The sequence below is a fragment of the Oncorhynchus mykiss genome, chromosome 1, assembly GCF_013265735.2.
Source record: "Oncorhynchus mykiss isolate Arlee chromosome 1, USDA_OmykA_1.1, whole genome shotgun sequence".
NCBI lineage: Eukaryota > Metazoa > Chordata > Actinopteri > Salmoniformes > Salmonidae > Oncorhynchus > Oncorhynchus mykiss.
The window spans coordinates 74,263,866-74,279,342 of record NC_048565.1 but is presented as its reverse complement, the minus strand read 5'-3'; the positions used below and the strand labels follow the sequence as shown (position 1 = coordinate 74,279,342).

General features: G+C 39.3%; 1 protein-coding gene across 10 annotated transcripts in view; it reads right to left on the bottom strand.

Moving 5' to 3' along the window:
• The window catches only part of ebf3a (EBF transcription factor 3a), a 73,916-nt gene extending 63,253 nt beyond the window's left edge, over positions 1 to 10,663 (bottom strand). For 8 of the 10 annotated variants that reach the window (XM_036985186.1, XM_036985213.1, XM_036985192.1 and 5 more), the window contains exons 1-6: positions 9,958 to 10,663; positions 9,545 to 9,701; positions 9,206 to 9,269; positions 8,877 to 8,932; positions 7,157 to 7,230; positions 5,423 to 5,491 (exon numbers count right to left, since the gene is read on the bottom strand). In XM_036985186.1, the coding sequence (XP_036841081.1) occupies positions 5,423 to 5,491; positions 7,157 to 7,230; positions 8,877 to 8,932; positions 9,206 to 9,269; positions 9,545 to 9,701; positions 9,958 to 10,088 (551 nt within the window). In that variant the 5' untranslated portion in view covers positions 10,089 to 10,663. The remainder of the gene's footprint in view (positions 1 to 5,422; positions 5,492 to 7,156; positions 7,231 to 8,876; positions 8,933 to 9,205; positions 9,270 to 9,544; positions 9,702 to 9,957) is intronic. The other 2 variants (XM_021611363.2, XM_021611371.2) reach the window with 1 other exon arrangement.
• Positions 10,664 to 15,477: the final 4,814 nt, after the last annotated feature.

The window sequence follows — 15,477 nt, the reverse complement described above, 5'->3', positions numbered from 1 at the left end:
TTTGCTTAGTGAACAGTATTACCCAATCCTGGATGTTGGAACAGTGGGAAGGAGTTTCTGGCTCCAAGGCTGCAAAGAGGGTCTGGGTTTCATTTTTCGGCAAGTGCAAGCCAACAGAGAGCTGCCAAGTACAGGTTTCACTCTCAACACTTCCTGCTATTCCTAATCTGGCTCAAAAGGAGACACTTTCACTCAAACATCACTCCAGTCCAGGGTGCAGTGGCCAGTTTCCTCTCTCCTTTCTCACAGGGTGTCAAAAAACTCACGTCTGTCAAATAGGTTACACTGAAAACAGACGTAAATAAAACACGGAGATGGAAATATTGTTGAGGCATGAACATGAAAAGTTTGAGTGAGTGAGTGAGTGAGTGAGTGAGTGAGTGAGTGAGTGTGTGTGTGTGTGTGTGTGTGTGTGTGTGTGTGTGTGTGTGTGTGTGTGTGTGTGTGTTTTTCCCCAAAGGCAGCTACTTTAATTGACTGCATGTTCACCATCCCCGAACCAAGTCCAAATCCTCTACTGAATGATACAAAGAGTCCATGAGAAACACCTCCAGTATTGAACACAACAACACAACCTGTGCATTGCTCTGCACCTCTGCATTGCATAATTATCACTTGTGGATGGATGGTGAATTAACACTACATACAGTTTATAGTGCAATGGAAGATGCAGTGGAAACATGTAATTTACTTTAGGTGGTTCATCAATCAATCATAAACAGACCTCTCTTTACAGGTTATCAAAACACTGCCTCTTATGAGAACACCCCCCATTTTTTCATGTGTAATTAAAATGGTCTCTGAAATCCTCTTTGACAGTCCAGGGCTTAGCCAAAAATGTAAATGACATTAAAGGAGACAATGAATTTAATTTTGCTTAATGTCCCCTTTCGCTGATTCTCATTTACATAGCATTTCCAACGCAAAAAGCTGACCTTATAAATACTGGCATTTGTTCAGCTTGGGAGTTAATCACGGTTTTGCAAAACCCAGATGGGAACACACCACCACACCAATTTTCGTATTTGTTGGTAGAGAGAAGAGAAACCACATATGAGATGGTCCGACCCGGGAGTCTTTTGTTGCTGACAAACAACTCAACAACAAGTGCACTGCACTCTGGGATATGACCTCGTAGGTGTTCCACAAATAAACAATAACGCACAGTAATTTAGAAAATACAGCGCACTAATGAGCGACATAGTGCAAAATTTGCATTAGGCCAAAAAAGTAATTGCATTAACATGTGAACAGGTGTGGAGGCCTTTATAAATGAGCTAAATTAATAAAACCCTTCCACAGCACAACCATGTGTGCTGATGACTGAAAAAATAAAAAATAATAAGTCAATGTCATGAATTATTCAGTGGCTGAGCGGCCTCCAGAGGTCAGCGCTCTTTGACCTTTGTGACAGGAAGTGAAAGGGAGTGCGGTTGAAGCTGGAATAAGCGGAGCTGACATGATTTGGTCTGGTCCACAGTCCTCCTTTCTGGATGGGAGCGTAAATTGACACGGATGTTAAGCTGTGTGAACATACATTCAATTCAAAATTCATGTATGGGCAGCCAGAGCTCTGAAAACACACTCCCTCCTCTGCTATCCTCACCTAATCTGCTGCATCTCCTCTGCGATATACACAACCTTTGAACTTTGACAGAGAGAATGAGTCATTTTCTCTCTTTTTTTCCAACAGCATGTTCCTCTTTCTCATTACAAAATCCATGCGTAAGCCTGGACCATGTATATAATCTTTCACACAGGAGAAGACAAAGTCAATATGCAGGAGAGTGAAGACCGATAGCAGTGCAGGAGAGTCATCACAAATTGAGTTATGTTTGGCACACACAGCTCTACACATACTTTAAATGGGGAAACCAGCTAATCAGATATTGGGCACCTCATCACTATAACTCTCGATACTCAAATTACTGCCTGGATGAGCCCACGCCCTCACTCACTTTAAGGCGCCACTAGCTTATAGATGTGACATCCGTTGCACCACTGACTTCCTAACGGGAAGATATGATTATAACCAACTGCGAAGTACTGTAGTCATAGCAATAGTGATACAATTATTGACCAAATTCAGTAGGCGTCTTTTTGTTTCTGCAAGGGCCAACATAGTTTCCAACATTCTCATTTCCTGATTAGAAGAGGAAAAATGATGCATGCAAAGACACACAGAACACAATAGACTTTAAATGTACAGTCAATGCAGAAAACAACCAGCCTTTACCCAGCAGTTTATAGTTTCCCTTAACACACACAATAGTTACTTTCTTTCCCTATAAAACAAATATGAATAATGTAATGACATCAAAAGTCATATGAAATATTGAAAGATGCAATATGCAGAATTCGCTCTGCCATTTCCTGGTTGCAAAAAATCCAAAAGTTTGCCTAATTTCAGTTTATGTGACAAAACAAGCAAGTATAGTGTAGAGAATTATTGTACCATCTACACTGCTGTGAAATATATTTTCCATAACCAAAAATATTATATTTTTAGCTGTTTGAAAATGGTGTACAAAACCGAAAACAAAAAAGTGGAAAGCATTGAAATAGCGCACATAGAACCGATCTACTGCTCCTTAGACTTGCTTTCAATGAAAATGACAGATCTATATCACACATTTCTATGTGAATTTGGTCAGGTCGCCCAAAAAGTTACATATTGCAGCTTTAAAGATCCACCAGCATTGATACTCTGTGACAGCTGTTAGGCTTAAATCTAACAAACTTTTTTAAAGAATTCTTTCCTTTCAAAAAAATTACTGAAAATCTGCATCGAACTGGGAGAGAAAATGGGGTAAACAGATGTCTGGCTTGACCACAGGAAAATAGGACACATTTGGAATGATAAGTTTCCCAAACTCAGTCGGATATGCCAGATCCATGGGAACGCCAGTTAATATCTTGCTACATGCCAGCTAGCTGTGTGCGCTTTCCCCTCTTACCATCTGGGAAAATGTAACAGCGAGGCAACACCGTCCATGATTCACTCCAAATCTGTTTCTTAACAGTTGGGCAATGCTACTGTTTCTCTAGGAAATGTGGCAGAGCTGAACTAGATGTTTTATACTGTAATGTAGGCAGATACCTAAGACATTACTGATTTAAAATCAGACCTCTCTCCTGTTTTTCACATCCTAAACTCTCAGGTCTCTTCAATTGAAAGTAATCACTTTTAGCCAGAAGCAACTGCAGCACAGGTGCTACTCACAATTTGCATGAGAAACTGAGAGATGTAGCAAGAGAGTTTAACACAATGAGGCGTCATAAAATCTCACTTATATGTTCACTGAAAATTACTATATCGGGATGGTAAACTGGGTGACATGTGCATGCACTACAGTACACTTCAGTGATTTTGTGTAAACCCTAAAACTCCAGAACACCCCCCCTTTAGTCAGTGTGAAGTCAATGGGAAGTAGTGTGGGTCCGGGAGGGTGAACTGATCTGCTCATAGTTATGGAATGGAGACAATGGGAGGGTCTAATGAGGAACATATGCTTTTGTGATTCAACAGACTGGCTCATTGTGTGAGGAAAAGGATACTCTACTCCCATTCACTCCTGTCACAATGAAAATCTGAGCCTTTTTTCTGAGCCGGTTGAGTTTACAATATCCATCCGCTTCTCCTTTTTGCCTCTTTGACGGTAATTCTCCATGCTTTCATTTTGGCTATTGTACTTATGTTACATGTTTTAGTGCACAGAATTAAGAATAATAGAGTGTGAAACTCAACGCAATGAAAGTGGCGAGCAGGGTTGGGAAGGGTTTCTTTCTAAATGTAATCTGTTACAGGTACTAGTTACTTGTCCAAAATGTTAATGAGTAACATAACTTTTGGATTAGCCAAACTCAGTAACGTAATCTGATTACTTTCAGTTACTTTTGGATTACATTCTCCTTAAAAGGCATTAGAAGAAGACAAAAAGGATCCATCAGACACATTTGGTGTGTCATCATAGTGGTCTCTGACTTGTGGTCAGACTCAATCAGGTAGAACAAACTTAAACTTGTACCTTGCTTGTTTCAATGCTAAATTGAATGTCGTTAAAAAAACAAAAAGTTGTTTTAATGTATTTTGTTCTGCAAACATCCTTTCTGAATTTAAAATGAATCCTAAAAGTAATCATCTAGTTTTTCAAAAGTACCTGTAATCTGATTACAATATTTTTTTGATGTAACGTAACTGATTACAGTTACATTTTTTTTGTAATCAGACTACATGTAACTGGTTTCATCTAATCAGTTACTCCCCAACCCTGGCGACAAGGCAGTACTACAAAGCAAACTTTAAAGAAGTGGAAATAAGTGAGATGTTTATCTGTCATACTTTAGGTTTTTGTGTGAACATTTCATCCAATAAATACTAATAGATTGGACAATCAGCTTCATAAAGGACATGATGAGAGCCCTTTATATATTTATTTGAATTATAAGTGTTGCCTTGAGCTGCTCAATATAAATCACATACATAATGGCCGGAACGTAATGTTACATCCAGTCCTACATAATAGAGGAACACCAGCTCTCCTAGTAGAGAGAGAGAGAGGTGTCTAGAGAAGCAGTAGCTGTGGTAATCCAGCCAGGCAGGCATCCTGGGCAGCTCCTACTTCCTGATACATGAGAAGCTTCTGGAGTGGCGGCAACAACTGCTCAGCCCTATTTGATTACTAATAAGAGAGTTGTCCCCTCTGTCAGATACCAGGCATTCTCCGCTAAACAAACAGTGATTCCGGCTAGTCAAACATTAGCATTGCTGTCTCTCCGTACTCCATGGTGAGAGTTACATGGGCTCAATACTGAGGACAGTCCCTCCTACAGACACGGGGGCACGCACATACGCACACATAGTCCTTTTTCAACCGTGAGATAGAGGAGTCTGAATAACAGAAATACTTGATGGAAGGAATGTAAGTAGCCAATATGCCGTTTATGTTCACTGAATATGTTATCTGAATATCCAAAAACTGTAATATATTTTTACATACTGTAAACCTAAAGGTTACGATAAAAATCACTGCCACAAAGTCTTATTATATCACAACAGAGCCCTAACCACCTTTACTCACAACCGTAGCACTGGATAATGACTACTTAAATAGACAACAAAATTGATGAGATACAAAAATCATGATAAACCCCTCGCTAATTAGAAGAATACCCCGCGTGATGCACCTGTGATTGACCGCCCCTCTCCAGGTGGTGACCGCCCCTCTGAGCGCAAAGGAAAGACCTCCCTCACCTGCTCACAGAGCAATCAGCCACAGTTCCCGTAGAGTTGACCAGAAGGTTGGAGTCAACCCACCTGGGCACCAAAACACTGGGGAGTGCTCACTAACTTCCCAACAGAGCTGTATCTAACACAGATCACAATCACAGCAGTATGAAGGAGACATGGAGCAGGGCCTACCTGTCGATGATCACAGGGTCTGACGGAGTCTCGTTCCTGTTGCCACAGCTCTTCTTATCACAACACCGGCTAGGGGAAGAAAGAGTGTGTTTGAGATCACCACAGTGGCTGTTACTGTTTATAAGACCATAGAGTAAATATTAGATCCTTCTAAATGTGTGCTGCCTTCTAAGGCAACACGTCATTGTGTTAAATTCAAACACAAAAAATAATAGAGAAATAGAGTACACTAAATCTATCCTGTCATGGATTCTGATGGATAATTAAAATGGCAAAAAACACATTTTGTGGTACAGCGTTTGCCTTAGCGCTGGAAAAGAGGGGAAGGAAAGTAGAAGGGGGATTGGGCCAGGAGGCAGGGGAGTCACTTTTCACAGCTTCAGCTTTTGTTTACCTCTAATTGCCAAGCTGCTATTTCTGGGGGAGATGCAAGATGCCACCCTCAACCAATATTTCTGCGGGGCATTTATCAATTATGGACTCAAAAGCACTAATCTATCCTCCACCACATGTTTCCACCATCTTTTCTCTAAACCTATAGTATACCTCCAGTTCTTTGATTGGAGATTTAATTAAACCTGAAATCAAACACAAATATACTGCTGCTTCCCATTTGAAATGAAAATGTACACTTGTATAATGGCCACAGGTCTAAATGAGATTGATTAAAGCCATATGGCAAGGGAAGAAAGATAATGCATTTTAAAAGCTACTGTGAGTCCATTCTATCATTCAAATTACATGATGTGTATTTTCCACAACATGTAGACAGGGATAGGTTGAGTGTATTTTACTCTAATACTGCATATTAGTGCAACAATGTACTTAATGTTTTACCAGAGCAAAAAAGATCAGAAGAATACTCTCATGGAGCAGGCCTATAGGCTACTTATAACCTCATGGCCTCTTTAATGATGATAGCCTTCAGTAAGTCTTATTACATTTTACAGACACACTTATGCAGAGCGAATTTCAGGAGCAATTAGGGTTAAGTGCCTTGCTCAAGGGCACATCCACAGATGTTTCACCTAGTCGTCTCTGGGATACGAACCAGCGACCTTTAGGTTATTGCTATAGGCTACCTGCCTCCCACTACAGAATACACTTTCTCTTTGACACTGACAGTAAGATTATATCTAGAGCGCACCAAATTCCACGCCTCGCAAATAAGTGATAGATGCATGTATAAAATGTTGTATGAGTGACGAGTTTAAAAAAAAATGTTTTAAGGCTAATCATTCTCAGTTCTCGGTCGGTGCACTTGCTCTCAAAAACTTTAACAATGCGCCGGTGCAACAAAAGAAAGGTTAACCGAGAGTATCCGAATTCAGTAACAGCTCACAAAGCTCACGCTGAGCTCAACAATAACAACAAAATACGTTTTTCCTTTTAGTATCAATGACCGTTGAATAGCAGAGGAACATGACACATGAGACCTTGAGATTTGCGTGGTTAAATGACGCTTAATAAGCACGCTGGTCACTGATGATATGTGGGATCAACCAAGACTTGACTCCATGTTTTGAAGCGCAGACTCGCTGGCATCAGACTAATAGATTCACTAAGAGGCCCTGTAGGCTACAACTAGCCGGGTACCAGTCTGTTTGTATTCCACTCCTTGTAGGCCTATTCCGTGTCATATGCCAATACAATAAACAAGTATGGGGAGAAAATGTATAACTGTATACTTCTTCAACAGCTTTGAGTTCGTGGAGGGAAAAAAGCAACACTTACCTGCACATAATTTCGTGTGTAAGAAGACATCTGCACATTTCAGGGTTTTTGTCTTGACCCTCATATATAATCGCCTTTGGAAAAAATAAAGACACAAATGTGTAGTCTACATTAAATATCTGAATACATGAGCCACTGTATATAATCAACTTTATAGTAGCCTAAATATAAAGGGCATTATGTTTAATAAAACCGAATAATCAAAAACAATTGAGTCCAAAAAACAAATAGGCTATATTGTTATTGGTGGAAAAAAACAACAAGTGTAATGTTGCAAAAGCACGAAAATGATAACATGTTACAATGTCTGTCAAATTATAATAGCAGATAATAATATGTATTATTATTGTAAGTATTAGTATTATTATATATTTTTGTAATAACACATTGCCTATGTGAATAAGCTTTATATGGGAAGTTTCAATGAAGTGTCATCAATATGGTTATAATCTGTGGATATTTGGGGGAAAGTGTTAATGGGCAATCTGTTGTTTATTTTGAGCTGCTAACAATGATCTTTCCGTGGATAAAAAGCGGTGTCTGGCAGTACGGTTGAGTAATTTTTAAGCATTGGCTGAAACAGATGGTGTGCAGCTATCAGTTGTGCCGCTCTCGCTCCCTCGGTTCCTCCCTCCCTCTATTTTGAAGAGAGGCACTTTGCTCCCCTTTAGTGAACTAGGCTACCTGGCATATTATACGGCACTGTAACTTGCCATATTTTCAGTATAGCACTTACTTATTAAATTAAGACATTTTGAATTAAAAGTGGGGCCTCTATGATTAGGAGGAAAAAATACACAATTACACTCTGAAATGTTGACGTCATATTCTTACTGGGATTGAACCCCACTTTACTTTTTTGATGGCTCTGTTTTTATTTGTTGAGCACTGTGCGATTATCTATATTGATTTGATTTATGTCGCTATTTGCAGCTGCAGAAACATAGAAATCCATAAACTGCTTGTTCTGCGTCATTGATTCGGATCATTCGCAGAGGAATTTTCCCTCTGAGTGGTGGAAGCTTTAACGGCTCTATTCAGATGATCTGCTGTAACCCTCGGTAAATTAGTAGTAATAACAACCACCATGGTTGAAAAATATCAGATAAGGCCTCTTACAGATGTGTAGTTACCTTAATGTAAGGGGATTAGGGGTGTAATTTCGAGAATTCTTATAAGAATGGAAATGCTTTAACTACAGGAGCTATTTCAGAATCTCCTTCCAAACATTAGGCCTAGTTATGTTTAGCCTAATATGGGTCAAGCCTAGCAACATGCCTAAAAGTCACAGATTAGAATAAGGGACTCAACAAGTAAACATGACTTGGGCCTACTTGTAACTCCAAAACAATAAAATAGCCTACTTTATTACACAATAGCCTATGATATCTCATGTGTAAACAAAAAACGTTTATGTATTATCCTATTGATACACTTTATCCGTATCGGCAGAAAGCACCAGCATTACAAACCATCAATTTATATTGTATAGGCACACAATTGCAGACTAAGCTTATGGTAACTTAGTGCTTGATTAATTCTTACTTAAGAGTTGCGCAAAAACATGCTATATGTCTACACGCTGTCTATAATGCAATTTCAGTCAATGCATATAGGCCTAGCCTATAGTATGCATGCGTGAAGAATCCAGGTGAAGTTTAGAAGCAATGTCTCTAGCGTAAGCAAGCTGTATGAATATATGAGTAACAGTAGCTTATACCTGCTTCGTCATGGAATCGATTAACCGTATGAAAATATCCTGTTCTGTTCTGACGCCTGGGGGAACAAATATGCCAAGTTAAAACAGAGGTAGGGCTGTAAAGGCTATGAGATGTACATTTGATGACCCCAAAAAATATTTGTTTGTTTTTAACCGAGATCATTTCTAAAACTATAATAATACATAATTCATAATACATAATTTTACCTGTAAATATAAATAATTATTTAGCAAATAAATTGATTGTAAATTATTATTATCCTTATTATTATTTATAGCCTTTATCTTTTGGGTTATACTGAATTGATGAAAATAATTGTTTCACTCACCATTGCTGTACAACAACTGTACTTTGTAAATGATCCCATTGTTCGTTTTTTCACCGTTTGGTTCCTGAAAACAATCAACAATGAGATGATGGTGAGTTGAAAATAAAATATCTATCTATATATCTAACTGTCTGATATTTCATCATTTAAAATGTATAATTTGTCAAAAATAAGATTTAGCTCTGACAACCACTCTCCTGTCATCGACGAATGGGGTTAAAAACGTCGATATTGCACGTGACCTGCCTTACTGACCCACACACATCTCTAAATACATCAAGTTAATTTCAAAGTACAGATTATGAAATTCAATAAATTATATTCTCATGCAGCGCTTACTTTATCTTTCTCCACAAAGTCCACATAAGCTGTCCTTTCAATCTCAACGGGTTGACCCTGTCTGTCGTACAGTGCCAGGACGAAATGGAAAAAATTGGATTTTCTGAGGTTGGAAGGCGGCTGCTTTTCATAGTGTGCCCGCGCCAAGCCAACACCGCTGCGGGGAGAAAACAAGAGACCATATCGGTTAAGTATCAGACACGGGGGATAGATGGTGGAGCTGATGAAAACAGTGAAGACGTGGAAGCACGTTAGAGTACGAGAGATTTCTTGATTTGTTACAATAGGGGTAATATGATGTAATGAAAGAGAGGAGAGTCGAATGGGGTGCATTGGGAGACCGTAATTGATACAGGGTATTGAGGGTCGATATGAAAAATGCGTGAGAAAATCAGATGATTTGGCATGCGTACCTTTGGGCGGCTGTGTTCGCGTCAACCACCCCAGCTGTGTGCATCCATGAGCGGACTGAATTCAGCCCACCCAGCGGTTCCTCCTTCATCGTTGTCCCACCCCGTGATATAGTTTCCTGAATCCCGAACATTTAGAACAATTTACGTGCAATGAGCCTCCTGTGAAATTGGGTAAATAAACGTCCAAAAGTGTTATCCTTGAGGGTTTACGGGATGTCGTAAGTGCGGTATCAGCCTTGCAAGGTGAAAAAAACCCGGTCCTCAGGTCTCGCCTCCCTCTTCAGTCCGTCCTGGGTTGCAGCGATGTGAACAATTCTCAAAGTACTCTACTTAGTTGGTGTGGTATCCACAGACCGGAAAAGTGACTTGTTCAACAGACTATGATTTTTTTAGGCTATTGTTCCTTCTTTTTGTTATGCTTATTGACAACAAAAAAAATCGATGGTTGTTGTTTGTGTGTGGATGATGCTCTCAAAGTAGCGACATCCTTGAAGCACCACATCCAAAACCTTCAGGACACTGTTGAATAAACCACTCCTGAAATGGAAAGGTGCTGCTTCACCAAAAGACAAACACACGCAGTAGCTGATCACCGTGGAGGTGTTCCCGGTACGCAGGAGAGGTGGATAAGGGGCCTTTCGCGTCGTGCAGGATGGATGGGAACATGCAAAACTAAGCCCTCTTTCCCCGAGGACTGAAATCTTTCCCGGGAGCCAAAACTCTAAACCCACGGGAGAGGCTCTGTCAGAATATGACGCTCATGGGGCGTAGCTTTTACCATATATGGAGCTCTGACTGTTCCTGTCATGCTTTGGCGCTATACTATACGAGTATAGCCTAGAAGCAACCTGAGAACACTCGCTCTACTTTCCTCTTGCAATGTGGTGAGTTGATTTTTTTTCAATGATATGAATCCAACGAGGTGTGACCGTCACACAACATCCATTCACTATATTAAAAAGCTATTCCTGTAATGGTCATTTGTCTATTGTGAACGCTTGCTTAAATTATGGTACATTATATTTTTCAGAAGATTTGTAATTAAGCATTTTCATGTTTTAATTAGGTTATTTAATTGGGAGTATTATGACACATACGATTGACATGGCCGGCAGAGAATTCACTAATGTGTGCTAAGCTAACGAAAATATTTAATAGGCCCATATGTTAGGCCTACATAAATCATGTTTTAGATTAAAATATTGAAATTCGTGTCATATCTTTGTTTAATCTCAAATGTAGCCTATATTTAATCGAAAACGACATCGACTAAGAATCTCGAATAAGGCCGAGTAGGTAAACTGACTGTGTTTTAATTAATCTACTGCGACGCAGATATTAAAAGTTTTTATCAAACAAAATGATAAGAATAATGAAAGTGGATAATGAGTTTGGGAAATTACCACCACTCATTTAGGGTATGTTCCAAATTATATTATGAATCAGGAAAACATATCAGGAAAACAAACAGTGCAATTTCATTCAATTTATATTCCCTGACCTCTAATGTAAACAAGATCCGGATCGCCTTGTATTAAACATTATCGGGGACAATAAGGTATCGTGTCATATTTTCATCTCGTGACAGTAGGAGTCATAAGTAGTATAATGTTTTGATGAATTGGAGGAGAGCCAATGTCCGAGCCATAGCTTCAGAAAACCCTTCACCTTATTGAGGGTGAATATGTGAAGGAGGGGGAGGGAATGGGGGGAGGAGAGAGGAAGAGATGTATCCTCAGCAATCTATCTGGTGTTGAGGGTTAATAGCTGCTGCCAAAGATAAGTGAATAATAAGCTGTTGCTTTCACCTCTTTCAAGATCTATTGCCTTATTGCCTCTCCGCATAATAAGATATATATCCTTATACATGCGTTAAAATTAAATGTTTTAAAATGTATGGACAGTACATATTTTGATCAGACAAGCAAGTAAATGCCCATTTACCAGTTCATTTTTAATTTTTTACTGTCATTCTTCTATGAACACAAATATAAAACAGGCTGGGGAGCAGAACGGAGCAAATTTGTCTGTTCATTTGAGATTGCCAACCTATCTTTCTTTACAGAACTTTGGCCTAGCCATACTGGGTTTTTTTGTAACATGGCTTCAGTCGTTTATTAGAACTTAACCCCTAATTACACGCACCAATTCGATTGAAATCTGATTATCAAATTAGGAGACGTTGAGACAAATCCTCTTAGATCTGATACTGTTGACTTGAGAGGGAAAATGGATCTCCACACCCGTCACGTAGGTAACGATGCTGTCCTGAAAGGAGGCTTTAAACCGTATTTGACAACAAATGCAGCTGCCCCGCTATTTCAGAAGATATTAGAGGAAAATGAATGCAAATCTGTGTTCAGAAGCCATCTGGACGTGGCGAGAGGCAGTCAGCTGCTCCACACACAGGCGAGGAGCCTGAATCCGTCTCGGCTCATTCTCCGGGATCATCTGCATGGTGGGCATACAGCGTGGAAAATGCGCTCGCCATCATTAGGAGAATATTACAATCACACGTTCCAAATAAAATTATGTTGTTTGTTGATCTCCCATTTGATAACACTACACGTTTACGGATGAAGAATCTGATATCTATTATTGATCTATTATTTATATCAATCAATTGGTCTTAATCAACTTGCCACATAGGCCACAACTATTTCTGCATCGAAAAAAGTTAATTGTAGCATATATGGGCCAGCCACATTGAACGTAAGTGAAAACAAGATTCCTGGAAGTGCATCAGTTGTTTGCTCCCAAGCATATTCATCATGGCCTATATTTTTGATCATATTGCAATTCTCATTAAAAAATATATATTATTAGATTACCAAAAAGCTAACATGGTGATGAGGCTGGATGTCTTCAGATCATTGGCGCGTGGCTCTTTTGTGCCTTGTGACTAAGACCTCCCGTCTCGAAGGAACGAGTCTCCACAGTTGATGGTGACGTCTTCTTTTTTGTACGAATATACGGGGCCAGGCCCTCATGATCTCCGTAAATTTGCATGTAAATGGCGACATCAGCCGATGCGCATGCCACAGGCCAGAGGGCCTCCCAGATGTCAAGGCAAAGTCAATCAGACGCCCGCTGCCCAGCTGTCCTGAAGACTATGGACGAAAACGAAAACTATTATAATCACATTCACTGATTAGCCATCATGTTTTAACTTGATTGATTCACGGATAAGCCACTTTTGTGAACTTTCAGCGTTTTTATTATAAAAAATGAATGTAGGCCTAATGCACATTTACAAAAGCCATGCACAATTCACTATTTTGTGATCAAAAAGCCTAGTGTCAAATATAGTAAACAACCCAGGTATGAATTTGATTCGAAAGATAAATATAGTCTATGCATGATACGCATTTATTTTACTACAAATGTGTTTCTTTATCAACTGGTTTCTGAATGTGAAATAGAAAATTCATTTCAGAGTTGCAAGGAGTTCACACATCGGCCTGTTCTTTATTGCTGTATTGGCTAAATAGGTCATACGAATCAAACTCCTTACAGAAATGTCACTTGTAACATCATTATTTGCCTTAGATTGTGTAGACTTCATGTAGCCTCTGTTTAAAAGTCAATCTGATATGACACAAATGAGTAACATAGGCAGATATAATAAAAACACAAGTACAATATTATGAAAGACAAGAAAAAATGTACTCATAAAAAATACACTGAATGGCATAACGAAAAACGCATTGGGTCTACATCTAGGCATACATTTCAGACATTTGAAAACCACATTCTGAGCCGTTTCCCCAAATGTTTTAAATACTTAGTTTAGCATAAAAACAACAAGTATTGGCTATGCAGCATTTTACAGAGAAATTAGAGGAACATAGACTGAGTGTACAACAAATTAGGAACATCTTCCTAATATTGAGTTGCACCCAATGTTGCCCTCAGAACAGCCTCAATTCGTCAGGGCATGGACTCTACAAGGTTCCACATGGATGCTGGCCCATGTTGACTCCAATGCTTCGCACAGTTTTCGCAAGTTTGCTGGATGTCCTTTGGGTGCTGGACTATTGTTGATACACACGGGAAACTGTTGAGCGTGAAAAACCCAGCAGCGTTGCAGTTCTTGACACACTCAAATCAGTGCGCCTGACACCTCTGAATCAAATCAAATCAAATCCTAATACCATACCCCTTTTAAAGGCACTTCAATATTGTTGTCTTGCTCATTGGCCCTCTGCATGGCACACACAATCAATGTCTCAATTGTCTGATGGCTTAAAAAACGTATTTAATCTGTTTCCTCTGCTTCATATACACCGAATGAAGTGGATTTAACAAGTGACCTCAATAAATGATCATAGCTTTCACCTGGATTCACTTGGTCAGTCATTGTCATGTTCCTAATGTTTTGTACACTCAGTGTATCTGAAGTCACATGTGGAGACGCAAAAGGAGTTGATAGACAGCGCCCCTCGTTGGTTAAAATAGAGACATTCTGTCGATTGAGGGCATCTGTTCTCCTCAGTGATGAAATTAATCGAATATTATTTTTTTCACGCCAACAGAATGAGAAGAGTTTGAACCAATGCAATTGTATGCAAAAGAAGATGGATTCGATTACAGGCCTAATAGTCTTTCCTTGAGTAGCCTACAAACTATTGCCCGTACCTGTTTCCTACTGAAAATGGAGGCATCTATAAGGGGAGTTTATTTCAACACACCAAAATATTTGACAATTTTATTTTACAACGTGAAAACATGGGCTTTATGAGCGTAAAATGTGCACTGCAAGTTTGATTTAATCTAAAATCTGAGCAATTTATTGAGACGATTTAAGTGTAAAATGTATTATTTTTATTATTATTATATAGCATTTTACAGTGATACCACGAGTTCACATTTTCGTCACCAACTTGAGTGAGAGTTGTCTTGTTAATTGTATGCAATGGTGAGTTCTGTCAAGGGCATTGGCCGCGCACACAATTTGCATTTCCATTCTGCTGGAAATGATGAGTTGCTGCGCGGTTAGAGCCTCGCGGCGCAGACTGCGGGCAATTCACATTTTAAAACGGCAAGATAAATTAAATAAGAAACCGAGACCACTTCAGGGCTATTAACATCTAAAATATCCCCTGGAAATTGAGGCCAAAAAAAACAGCATGACCATTCCACATTTACACCGTTCTAAAATCCATTGTAAAATTCCCATCACTAGAAGTATATGCCTAGACCCTACATCTGAAAGTGTCACACAACAAAGTTGTCCTTTCAGTTATTTCGATTTCTTTATAAAGAGTAATGAATATGATATAGGTACCAGCCTACTTCAAATCCGTTTTTAATCATCTGCAATAAACAATGAAAAACTCAGACTTAACCATTTTACATGGCAATTGTAACTGCCATTGCCAATCGAGAACATGGAAATAAATGCATGCCAGCAAATAATTGACAGTCCTCACGCCAAAGATATGCTGCCATGTTCCCTCTGAATCTAGAGATCTTTGTTTCGCTCATTGAGCCACTTGATTGACTAGTTGTTCGACGGTG